This window comes from Panthera uncia, chromosome C2 (genome assembly GCF_023721935.1).
Source record: "Panthera uncia isolate 11264 chromosome C2, Puncia_PCG_1.0, whole genome shotgun sequence".
Classification (NCBI taxonomy): Eukaryota; Metazoa; Chordata; class Mammalia; order Carnivora; family Felidae; genus Panthera; species Panthera uncia.
Genome location: NC_064810.1, coordinates 57530781 through 57544223, shown reverse-complemented (window position 1 = coordinate 57544223; position 13443 = coordinate 57530781). Strand labels below are relative to the sequence as shown.

The 13443-nt window shown below is 43.8% G+C and overlaps 1 protein-coding gene across 1 annotated transcript in view; it reads right to left on the bottom strand.

The window, feature by feature from the left end:
- Positions 1-2207: 2207 nt before the first annotated feature.
- Positions 2208-13443, bottom strand: part of TMPRSS7 (transmembrane serine protease 7) — a 41341-nt gene continuing 30105 nt past the window's right edge. Inside the window, 6 exon segments of the mRNA XM_049628163.1 lie at positions 2208-2451; positions 4448-4584; positions 6370-6638; positions 9358-9529; positions 10909-11025; positions 12025-12135. Coding sequence (XP_049484120.1) covers positions 2281-2451; positions 4448-4584; positions 6370-6638; positions 9358-9529; positions 10909-11025; positions 12025-12135 — 977 coding nt within the window. The 3' untranslated portion in view covers positions 2208-2280.

Sequence of the window (13443 nt, the reverse complement as noted above, 5' to 3'; positions counted from 1 at the left end):
AAGAGAAAGAAAAAGAAAGAAAAAAAGAAAAAGAAAGAAAGAAAAAGAGAGAAAGAAAGAAAGAAAGAAAGAAAGAAAGAAAGAAAGAAAGAAGGTATTATTAAAATGCTGTGTCAGGGCACCTGAATGGCTTAGTTGGTTGAGTGTCTGACTCTTGATTTCAGCTCAGGTCATGACCTCACAGTCATGGGATCGAGCCTTGCGTCAGGCTCTGCACTGTGAAGCCTGCTTAAGATTCTTTCTCTGCCTCTGCCCCTCCCCAACTTGTACTCTTTCTGTCTCTCTCCAAATAAATAAATAAATAAATAAACAATAAATAAATAAATAAATAAATAAATAAAACGTTGTGTCTTTTATCTGAGGAAAATGGTCTTTTAGCAAATCAAAATATGTTCTGTGAACTGGAATATATTCACTATTTCAGGGAAATTAAATCCACATTTCAGGTTTTCTATCTGATCTGGGGGGATTACCCCTTTTGCTCTCTCTCTCTGTCTCTCTCTGTCTCTCTCTCTCTGTCTCTCTCCAGTAAGATCTCCTGAGGCCCCATGAAAACTATTTTCATTATTCTGGACCCTACTTAACAGTAGTATTGTTATGACTCCTTTGACTGTCCCTGGGGACAACAACTGATACAATTCTCCTTCCTGCTGTTTTCACCTATTCAGTGGTATTGTTCAGTCTGGCCTCTGTTAATGGAAAGCCTATTCCCAGATCAAGTATGAGACCCTCTAAACCAAGATCAACTAAATCAATAACTATGACATACTGAACGTGTCCTACAGGTTTACAACTACACTAGGTACTGTGAGGCCCTGAAAGTGAAAGTAAGTCCTGGTCATTGGAATTTTACAAAAAAAAAAAAAAAAAAAATCAGAAGCCAGATGATGATATTTCCGAAAACTTTAACTTTCAAAACAATCATCTAAAAATTCCCTTATCGTTCAACTGTTGACCAGCATTATCACAAATCCTTGAATCCCATGGATTTATTTTCATTCAAACTACCATGATGCTTCATTCCATGATTTTAGCGAAGATTACTGTCAGCTTTGTTGGTTGGTTGGTTTCTCTGTATACAATATTACCACGTGTCCGGGCTGAAGAAACTCCATTATGATGTGTTTAGATAAAATTAGATTGGAGAGCAACAATAAAGGTATTTCTTTTGTCAATAACTGAGCTTATGTCTATGTGCATTCATAAAGAAGACATTTTTGTGCATTTAATTTTATTAGAACACTGAAATCAGGCATTTTTAATGGAATTTTTTATTTTAATAAATCAGATTTGCCTAAATCCTTATAAATATCTATACCTTGAATAGAAACATAAATTAAAGAATGAATTCCTGAGCATCTCACCCATTTCTTATCTTATTTTTTAAAATTTGTTTATTTATTTTGAGAGAGAAAGAGAGAGAGCACGCCTGCAAGCCAGCAGGGGAGGGGCAGAGAGAGAGAGAGAGAATCCCAAGCAGACTCTGACAGCATGGAGCCTGATGCAGGGCTTGATCCCACGACCATGAAATCATGACCTATAGAAATCTAGAGTCAGAGGCCTCAACTGACTGAGCCACCCAGGTGCCCCTCTTATCAATTTACCTTTCTTCCATTCCTGAATCAATGGCCCTTTGATGCTTAAGAATGAATACAGCTCAGGGGCGCCTGGGTGACTCAGTCAGTTAAGTATCTGACTTTGGCTCAGGTCATGATCTCATGGCTCCTGAGTTTGAGCCCCACATTGGGCTCTGTGCTGACAGTAGGGAGCCTGCTTGGGATCCTCTCTCTCTCTCTCTCTCTCTCTCTCTCTCTCTCTCTCCCCCCCCTTCTCCCTGCCCCTCCTCATGCTTTCTCTCTGTCTCAAAATAAATTAAAATATTTAAAAATAATGCATACAGCTATGGGGCGTGTCAGTGGCTCGGCCGGTTAAGCTCACGTCTCGATCCCAGGTTCTTGAGATCAAGCCCCACATGCAGCCCTGCATGGAGCCCCATGTCAGGCTTGGAGCCTGCTTAAGATCCCCCCCTCTCTACCCCTCCCCTACTAGCTGTCTCTCTCTCTCTGTCAAATAAAAAAATAAATAAATACAGCTCTATCCTTGAGGCAATTTTTCATGTAATAAAATACACATTAATTTCTTTGTCTTCAATAAATACCAAGTGTATGTAATCTGAAATTTACAGAAGAAAAAAATTAGGTCTCATTTTATTGATAATTAGTGCATTCTTTTTAAAAGAAACTGTCACAGAAATTATAGTCAAAACCCCAACTTGTACTTTTATGAAAGAGAAGGGACATATTTATGGATCCAGGAAACAAAGTTTGACACTCTTGTGTAAACACCAGGGAAGTCTGGTCTTCCACATCCATGTCCCCAGCTAACGATGCCAGTCAAAATCCATTTTCCATCACTTTTTCTTCGACAAGATAGAGGTCCACCCGAATCTCCCTACATGAGAAGATAATATAAGTACAAAGCGCATATGTCCCATGATCATCGATTTTGTTATTGATACGTCTAATGGACTGTATTCAAAACTCTCGTTTCAGAAAGTTTTCACTTGGCTAATTATTACATAGTTTGGGGAAGAGTCAGGAAATAATGTGAAGCTGCTAATGTCATTCTGGAATTATTCTCCCTAAAATCAAAACACTGCATTTACTGTAAGAAACTTAAATCTTTAGGCCAAGAATATCTTTAGAATTTTCTTAAGAGCAGGGGTGGGCACCTCGGTGTCGTGAAATGGAGCCCCGCGTTAAGCTTTGTGCTGGGCGGGGATTCTGCTTAAGATTCTCTCCCTCTCCCTCTGCCCCTCTCTCTCTCTCTCTCTCAAGAAAAACCAAATTAATTAAAAAAAATTTTTTTTTGTAGGGGAAACAACTCTCACATACTCCAAAGAACAAACCTCAATAGTCGTGGAAATAGCTTTAGTAGCAGCAGCAGCAGCAGCAGTCACTGTAGTAACGTAATAATGGCTAACGTTTATTTAGAGTAACGTGCCAAGCACTATGTTGGGTCATTTAGCCCTGACAGCAACCTCGTGAGCCATGGCTATCTTGGGAAGTGGACCTCTGCCTCTGGGCCATGAAAATCCATGGTTAGCTGGTGATTCTGACAATGAAAGACGAAGAGGTCCTGTCTGGTTAGCCGGGCCCCACGACCCGAGGCAAAACCCTAAGGATCACCAGACCACAGCCCTCGCAGACAAATCGCCCCCATTTGAGAGCCCCTTCTGATATCTCAACTCCACAAAGCAAAGACCAAAATAATTCAAAGTTTAAACACCATTCCTACAGTATCCATCCTTTAAATTATGACGTCTGGGCTTAATTTGTGTAGTCTGGAGGACAGGCAAAGTTGCAACTCAGCCAGAAGCAAAAACAAAAAAGCATTCCAACTTCACCCCTGAATCCCACCCCTTAATTCTAGCCGTGATTAGGTGAATTCTGACTCGTAGAGAAAGTGGGCTGTTTTTATTTTAATTGTCACCATATCAACTCTACTCAGTCTAATTTAACCTGTAAGCTCTGGTGGCCTGTGGAACAGGTCATATCAGGAAGCAGCCAAAACACAGCAGCTTTAGCATTAGAGAGAGAAGGGTTCACATCCCAGCTCAGGCATTTGCTTACCAGCTGTGTGACCTTGGGTAATTTTCTCACCCTCTCTGTGCTCCAGCTTCCTCTACTGTACAATGGGCATGAAAGAATGATTTGAATGGATTTATGTAAAGGATCTAGCACAGTGCTTGCCACAAAAAAAAGGAGCTCAGGAGGCAAATTCATTATTATAATAAGATGAGTTTTTGTGGCCTGATGGCTAAGGTCGTGGAGAGACGTAGGAACGGCTGCCACCACCCTCTTCATCCTCTGACCCAGCTGTACGCTTTCTGGCAATCGTATAGCTCCATATCTGTGTAGATTGGAATCTGAGACTCAGAGAAACATCTCTGTGAAGATGAACTCCTACTTTACCACCTAACCAGAGGCAGACAAATGAATGGCCTCTGTCACCTCTCCTGCCCCTCTTTCCCATCCCCCAGCCTATGCATCAATGGAGCAAGTGAATAAAACCCTGGTATGTCAGAAGGTAAGTGGCCCTTAAGGACCCTAAAACACTGCGAGCCATTGAGGGAGCATGAGGGAGAGAGAGGGAGAGCTGCTTTGTTGTTTAGTTTTCGGTTATAAGAAAATAAATCACGGCAGAATGATAAATCCTAACCTCATTTTCCAAATGTTGCAGGAAAATACACAGGAACTAGAAAACTGAGTTTTCTAGACCTAATCATTTAACCACCTTTCCCTGATCTTAGCCAACGAGATTATAATTAATATCTGAATTAAGGGACATACCTACCCTAGTTCTTTCCCCGTGTCACGTAACTGAAACGTGAAAGCATTTGTGGAAAGTCCAACCTCTTAGGCACAAGAAAGGTAACATGGCTTACCCTGCAGGCATCTCTCTTGCCTGACATGACGCCCGCACAGAGCATCCGCGAAGTGATGATCCCATAGGTGGAAACACAGAGCGTTTGGTCAATGAGCTCCACCTCCGCTTGCTGCAAAACAGGGGAGCCTTTATTGTCTGGAAAACACATTGGAAGTGGAAATCATGGTGATGATTACAGTTATTCAGGGTTTTATCAGACCATTTATTCACATTATCTCCTTTTATCCTCACGGTGATTCTTAACATAAATTCTTTTATACTCCCCATTTTTGCTGAAGAAGAAAGAGAGGGACTGGGCCAATGGCACACAACTAGGAGGTAACAGGGCAGGATTCTGACCCAAGGTCTGACTCCATCATCTGTGCCCCTGAACCACGTACTTCCTGCTTTTGGTAGAACTGTGAGTCACAGCAGTTACCAATACTCCCGGGGCGAGAGGCCCACCCCTTAAGTGAAGCAACATAAACTGTTCTATGGGAGACTCCCGGGAAATAAATCACATCAGTTTGGCTATAGCCCTTTCACTTCCTTTTTAACCTGTCTAAGATGATTCAGAAAAATAAACATGGGCACACTCACGCTTATAAAGAAAATGTCTCATGATAAGCTGGTTGAATAGACTCTTTCCTCCTGCGATACAGAATAATATGGTTGAGGCCCTGAGCACAGTCCTGATAGGTTGTAGGTGTTCGAGCCAGAGTTAGCTGCCCTCCCTCATTAGGACCCTGAGATCCCAGCAGGCTACTGTGACCACATTAACTAAATGAAGGCAGTTGAGCCCTTGAGAAGCTGCCCACAGTGCATCTTTGGAGAGTGTCAAGACAAGGCCAAGGGTAAGATCCAAGATTTGGAAATGGCTGCCTAGGAATCAGATGCATGGGAGATAAGGGAAAGGGTTAGCACTAACCTCTGGGGAGGTGCTCACAAAGCTGTGGCTTCTTCCCCTCACTACATATTCAGAATCAACCATGAAGCCTAGACCATGAAAAGCCTTGGCCAGAGCAGATGCAGGGACTTTCCTACCAGTCTGACCTTTGTGCATAATGATAAAGATGCCTGCTCCAGTGAAGGAATTGTAAAAGAGGCAGACCCTCTGGGTGGACCGATTCTAGGCTGATGTAACCCTCAGGACCGAATGTGCCGTCTGGGGAGCTGAGGGAAGGCTGGTTTTCAGCCCTGACTCTCATCTACCTGGAAGGCTTACCTTTGTGAAGGACATATTTGCATAGTCCTCAAGATAGTCCTCCGTGAGTTGACATAATAGGGTGGAGGGAGGGTGGAGGTGTGGGTGTGGGTGTGGGTGTCCTTCTCTTCTTTAAGAAAAGGAATCACTTCTTTGGATGAAAGGGAACCTCAAAGTAAAGAGGAATTGCTCTTCTGTAGTGGAAAACCTAATAAACCCCTCAAAGTTTGAAAAGGGCCCATGTTATCCATCCAATCTTGCCTTGTTCATAGACCGCCCCCCTCATGAGGTGGGTCTTGCTTCTTTTGGGGATAAGGGAAGAACATCACCAAACAGGAATAGTAACATCTTCCTCCATTCTACTTCTCAGAATCATCAGGAGGCTCAAGTGAGACCATATACAAAAACCCTCTCCGTGGAGCACCTGGGTGGCTCAGTCGGTTAAGCATCTGACTCTTGATCTCAGCTCAGGTCGTGATCTCATGGTTCATGGGTTCGAGCCTCGCATCGAGCTCTGCACTCATGGTGAGGAGCCTGCTTGGGGTTCTGTCTCTCCTCTCTCTCCCTCACCTGCTTGTGTTCTCTCTCTCTCTCTCTCTCTCTCTCAAAATAAATAAATAAACTTTATTTAAAAAAAAAAAAAACAAAAAACCTCTCTGTGAACCCCATAGCACTACATCAGCAAAAGTTAGTATTATCTGGAAGGGGAGGGTATGACCATCCATTCATACACACACCTGCTTCGTGCCTTCGGCCCCAGCCAGTTACCCAGCACTTCTCCCCACCACGCACTTTCTGGCCAGCAGGAGGAATGCATATTGGCTGAATGAGCTGTTTCAGGGTCTCAGGCCAGGCCGTACTGAGCTGTAGCAGGGCAATATCATAGTCGAAGGTCTGACTATTATAGTACTCATGGACCACGATTCTCTTCACCGGGGAGACAAACTTGGCATTCCCCTGCACATACATCCCAAGGTGAGCAGTCCATGGCGTGGGGTCTGACAGCCTGGTGGGAAAGGAATGGAGCACGAAGTCAGTGATTGAAGAGCCATACATGGTTTGGATAGAAGCCATCTGCAGACAGATGAGGGCTGAGGAAAGGAGGCCTGCCTTTGAGTTCCTACTGTAGTCCCTGGCCCTGTCCACCGACATGGTGAAAAGCACAACTTTTCTCAGCCTCCCTGGTCTCCTAGTAAAACAAGAGATGAAGTAAGATGTCACAGGGGTGGTGCATGGTCTCTATATTCCAGACAATCCCCTCACTCATCCTAAGAAATTGCTAGAAATTCTGTTGTTGCCCCTGATATCTCATGAATCACACACAGGTCAAGAATGTGAGTGACTGGAATTAATTTGTGACATTCTTCCTCTTCATGCTGACAAAGGCATTTGATGGGGACAGACAGGGCCAGTAAGACAGCCGTCTGGGGATCTTTTTGCCAAATTCAAATGATATGAATTCCAAAATAGTTTAGAAATCAAAGTGCTATAAGCAGGAACTTAATGAAATTCCTTCTTGTCATCTGCCAGAAGTCTTAAAGGTCACTGCTACAACTACTCAAGCATGACCATTCCCAAGGGGCCCCACTCTTTGTCAGCCCTTCCAGAATTCTAATTCTGAACAAATTCACCTGCACTTACCTTTAAAAACCTTCATGGTTGGTATGAGGGAGACAAGAGACAGGAGGGTTATTGTGTAGGATGACTTTCACTATCACTAATGGAATCACTGCTGTCTCTTGGCTCAACGGAATCTTTTTCTGCATGGGGGCCATTGTATATGCTGACTACAGTACATATTAATATACTCTTGTCATCTACTGTATTTAATGTAACTGGCAATAAGACAGCAGAGGAAAGGGTCTGCATCTGCAGGCAGCCTGGCCTAGAATGAAGCAAAGCATTCTCAAGCTTCCTCTTGTATGGAAAAGCAAAGGACTGTCCACAGGTGGTTTGAAGTGACAAAAAAAATACACCAGTGCCAGTTGTGGGCACCATCCAACGTTCTGAAAAATCACTGATTTCTACCAAACACCTCGGCCTGAGACGGAGCATCTGAGCCTGGGAGATGATTACCCACAATCCCACAGAGAAAGAGGGAGGCAGAGAGAAAAAAAAAACCATTGGCTCAGTTGTGATCATGTGATGTTTGGCATCACGTAGAACTCACTACTCATATTGCGAGACATTGCTCATTTATCAAGTTACAATTTATTAGAGGGCCACCTGGGTGGCTCAGTTGGTTAAGTGCCCGACTTCATCTCAGGTCACGATCTCGAGGTTCATGAGTTTCAGCCCTGCATTGGGCTGTCAGGGCAGAGCCCGCTTGGGATTCTCTGTCCCCTTCTCTCTCTGCCCCACCCCTGCTCATGCGCAAGTTCTCAAGCTCATGTTCTCTCTCTCTCTCTCTCTCTCTCTCAAAAATCAATAAACATTAGGGGAACCCGGGTGACTCAGTCGGTTAAGCATCCAACTTCAGCTCGGGTCATGAGCTCATGGTTTGTCAGTTCGACCCCGCATCGGGCTCTGTGCTCAGAGCCTGGAGCCTGCTTCAGATTCTGTGTCTCCCTCTCTCTGCCTCTCCCCTACTCATGCTCTGTCTCTCTTTTGCAAATATAAATAAACATTAAAATTTTTTTCCAAAAACAAATAAACATTAAAAAAATTTTAATGGTAAATCAAAAAAAAATTATTAGAAATGTTTTCTTGTCTTGCAGAACACTTGCAGAACAAGTTACCCGCCATCCAAGGTTTTACTGTATTTGGTCTTCATCTCATTTTGGCACAGAACTAAAAACCCTTGGAGTTTCCTAAGTGACTAGAGTCACAAAGCTGTCTTTTGTTACACTGTTAGGTTAATGAGTGACTTTTGGACCCCACCCTAAGGCTGGGGGCTGGTTGCCAGGAGAACCAACACTGTGATTGAGGGTTGGAGCTTTCAGTCCCACTTGCTGACCTCTGAGGAGGGGAGAGGAGCTGGAGGTTGAATCCATCGCCAATGGCCAACAATTTAGTCAATCGTGCCTTTGTAATGAAGCCTCTATAAACACCCAAAAGGACAGGGTTCAGAGAGCTTCCAGGTTGGTGAACACGTGGAGATTCAGGGAGAGCGGTGCACCTGGAGTGGGCGTGAAAGCTCCTTGCCCTTTCCCTAAACCTTGCCCTGTGCCTCTCTTCCAATCTGCTTGTTCCCGAATTATACCCTTTTACAATAAACCAGTGATCTAGAAAGTAAAATGTTCCTCTGAGTTCTATGAACTGCTCTAGCAAATCAATCAAACCGAGGAACGGATGGTTGGAGTCACCAATCTATAGCCAGTGGGCCAGAAGGATTGGTGACAACCTGGACTTACCACTGGCTGAAGTAGGGAAGGAAGGACAGTCTTCCAGGTCCTACCAGGTTTAATCTGACCCTATCTAACATGTAGATAGGGTCAAAATTGAGTCAAATTGTAAGACAGTCAACTGGTGTCAGAGAATTGCTTGGTGGTGTGGGAACCGTCCTGCCAACCACCACATTGGAAATTGGGTGCAGAATCATTACTGTTCCACTCTAAATACAAGTCCGGTGCCCATTCCCCACTCTTACACACACACACACACACACACATCATTTGAACTGATGGAATGTCTCCAAGGGCAGCTTCCTTCCACAACTTGAGGGCAGATGCGTGGTCTGTGATGAGAGAGGGTGCCATCATAGAGTAAGAATTGAGATACCCTACCTGTTTCCATGGAAACAATGGGCCGCAGAAAGAAGCCACTCCCTGGAGATGACCGAGGCTCCGCAGTAGGCAGATCCCACAAAGTGGAGGCTGACCTGCCAAGGCCAACCCCCTTCCTGGGTGTCGGTTCCCCCAATGATGCGGTGGTGGGTGGAGAGACTCCTGCTGCAGCCTTTAGGAAAGAAGGCTCACATGATTTTAAAGCAGACTTGGAAGAAACACTGGAAATGAAGCCAGGTTTCGAGCTACATTGGTAACTGACATACCAGGCAAGCAACTTGAAACCTCTTGTTTATCTAGAGAAAAGGCACCAATAAACCACTCGCTCCGAAAACAGGCCAGGACCGAGAGTCTCCACATAATAAAGCGCATGACAGGAGGAGGGGACTTGTTAGCAACAGATGCCCTGATATGAACAGTAGCCTTTTATTAGAGAGGAAAAGATTCGTTTGAAAAGCAATAGAATTTGAGAGCGTCTTTGGAGTGGTGCTGATTTGAGAGGAAGCATTTGAGAGAGAATTTCTAAGTCCAAGACAAATGAAAACCTACTAAGAAAAACTAGTTATCAGAGCAATTATTTTCCAGTGTAAATAGTATTGATAACAATGCATAGTTAACAAGTTGCCACCTGGACAATTAGAGACCACATAATAACATGTGGCAGATTACAGTTCTCAGGTGATAGTTAAAGAAAGAAGCAGCCCTTGGCATTGATCATAACATAAGGCCTAAATAACAGTCATCTGCTGTGTTCCCATATCTATATCTTTTCTAATGGATTTTTTTTATTTACGAACTTCTCCCTTAATTAGAATTATTAGAATGTGAAAGTTCTCATTATAAACATCAGGTGCTTTAATGCTTGTTATCAAGAAAACAGAATCCATTCTAGAACTTTTTTTAGCTTTTTTATTTATTTATTTAAAAAAATTTTTTTAACGTTTTATTTATTTTTGAGACAGAGAGAGACAGAGCATGAATGGGGGAGGGTCAGAGAGAGAGGGAGACACAGAATCTGAAACAGGCTCCAGGCTCTGAGCCATCAGCACAGAGCCTGACGCGGGGCTCGAACTCACGAACCGCGAGATCATGACCTGAGCCGAAGTCGGACACTTAACTGACTGAGCCACCCAGGCGCCCCATATTTATTTAGAGAGTATGTGAGAGAGCATTTGCGAGTGGGGCAGGGACAGTGGGGGGGGAGAAAGAGAGAGAGAGAGAGAGAGAGAGAGAGAGAGAGAGAGAGAATCCCAAGCAGGCTATGTGCTGTCTGCGCAGAGCCTGATGTGGGGCTCGATCCCACAAACCGTGAGATCATGACCTGAGCCAAAATCAAGAGTCTGAGGCTTCACCGACTAAGCCACCTAAGCACCCCCAGAATTTTTAATTTTGAGAAACCATTTCAGATGCAGTTCACCAATATTTACTATTCTTCCCTGAACCCATGGCAACTTTTGCCAGGGCGATTTACACTAAGAAGGGAATGCAAATGAAAAACTGGTGAACTGAGGAAGGAATACAGGGAGTCAGAAGGAACATATTTCTACTCACTGCAGCCTTGTTCATCGCTTCCATCTGGGCAGTCCACAGTCCCATCACATTGTGCGTTTTGTTTCCTAAAGCAAATATCATTGCCACACTTAAAAGTTCTGTTGTTACATGGAATGCCTAAAAAATGAACAGAAGAGGGAAGAAGTTTTTCCTGCCCAGAAACAGACTTGAGTGAATGACACTCAGCTCCATCCTGCAAGAGTGGTGTAGACATAGCATCGGTATTTGCTGCTCCGGGAAACCTGGCTGAGGGCGATGCAGCAACCCTAACAGTGACCAGTCCCCTCACCTCAGTAGAAGAAGGCAGGTGCACCTGTTGAGAAGCAATCAGATGGTCTCTCCTTTCTTCCACTAGAGGTGAGATGAAAAGAAGTTCGCTATATCGGTAGCTTTAGGCCACGGCCTCTTTGCTATTAATTATTTTGTCTTGGGGCGCTTGGGTGGCTCAATCGGTTGAGCATCTGACATTGGCTCAGGTCATGATCTCATGTTTCATGGGTTCAAGTCCTGCGTCGGGCTCTGTGCTGACAGCTCAGAGCCCGGAGCCTGCTTCAGATTCTGTGTCTCCCTCTCATACTCTGCCCCTCCCCTGCTTGCACTCTGTCTCTCTCTCTCAAACATAAATATTAAGAAAAAAAAGTTACTTTGTCTTGTTCTCCAAGAAAATTTTGAACAAAAATCAATACCATATTCAATCCTTTTATACCAGTAGGGGGGAAAATGGGTGGGCTCTGTGAATCACAGCACATTTATTCACATCCCCCGTGGTATGTGTTTCTGTAGGGGCTAGAATAGGACATGTCCTATCATGGTATCTGGCAAGTCCCACCATATCACATCCTCAGTATCTGTTAGTCTTGAACAGCATTAAAAGCAAGTAAGCAATGAAAATCTTCCAGTATTCACATGGACAAATACACACACAATACACATACTCCACCCAAGTTAGAGTGACCAACTGTCCCCTCTTTCCTGGGGCCAAGAGGATTCCTCAGGAACAGGGGAAGTCCTGGGAAAACCGGGGCAAGTCAATTGCCCAACCCCGCAGAGGTATTTCGGTTCTGACTTAGAAGAGCGTACAGGAAACACATCAGAGTGCAGAGGACGCTCCCTCACTTTGAGTGCAGTTCTGCTCATCCTGGCCATCCTCACAGTCCCTGAAGCCATCACAGACCAGAGGGCCATGCTGCCTGAGGGAGCTGGTGTTGCAAGCAGGTTTAAGAGTCACTGGAATGAGAACAGACAGAAAGCTCATGAGCCTGAAACATCAGCCGGCCTCTGGGACCCAGCAGCGTCCCTCTGACGCGGCAGATGGTTAAGATGACTTCCATAAAATAAAAAGCGTGTTTTCGCCAAACTGACACCTGCATGAGAAAAGCAGAGGTTGAAACTTTGCTGTAATTCCCAATGCTTTGAGTTTGTCAAATCGGATTTTTGCTTTTGCATAAATGTATTAAACTCTGGCAATTTGTTTACCTCATTACAATTAAATGCATCGTGAGATTTTCTTTGAAGGAAAACAAAAAGTCATAAGCTGTTATCTAAATGGAACTTCTCTACCTTTCTAAACAAAATGGGAGTGTCCTTAGATTGAGGTTTTTTGTTGTGTTCATCTCTGCACCTCAAGTCCCTGAGTACAAAGTAGGTGCTCATTAAAGGTTTGCTACCTAGATTAACAAATGTGAGATCTTAAAAGACTGTGTGTAAGGAAAACTCTTGTTAAAATCATTTTGCCCTGGGGCACCTGGGTGGCTCAGTCAGTTGAGCATCTGACTTTTGATTTCCACTGTTGATTTTGGCTCAGGTCATGACTCTGGGGAGTCATGAGCGTCGAGCCTGCTTAAGATTCTCTCTCTCTCTCTCTCTCTCTCTCTCTCTCTAACCCTCCCCTGCTAATGCTTTCTCTCGCTGTCTCTAAAATTAAAAACAAAAAAACTGATTTTGCCCCAAGCAATCCATTTCCTGAATTAGGAAACAGCATTGTAAATTTACCACAATTGTTCTTTGGAATATTTTCATGAACTGCCTTTGGACAAGTGACAGGCACAGTTATATTAGCAAGCACTCTTTGAAGGTATGATTCCTTAGACATTTCTGGTTTTGTGAAAAAGTGATCATTTTTGATATCTGCTCCTGTTTCTCCAGCGGCATCTCTTGTTGGGGGCCGAGGGTAGCAAAGGTTGGATATTGCTACCCTGAAATAGCTCACTGAGCTTCCGGAAGTACCTAGCTGACTCCTAGAGAATGGTTTCCAAAATGGCACAATGATAATCATTGCGATGATTATGATAATCACATGTGATAAATGATTACCAGAAACAGTCCTTCTTATAAAGTAACAATAATCACTTTTGTTTGGAGCATCATAGCAGGAAATGATAATAGTGTAAAAAATACCAGCAACCTCAGTCACTGTATAATGGCCAGTATTTATTTTCTTAAACAACAGAAAATGCTGTAGATTGAAAAGGTCAATGAGCCATAAGTTGAGAGATTTCTTTTCTGTTTTGCCAAAAACAAAATAAAGGTGTGGAA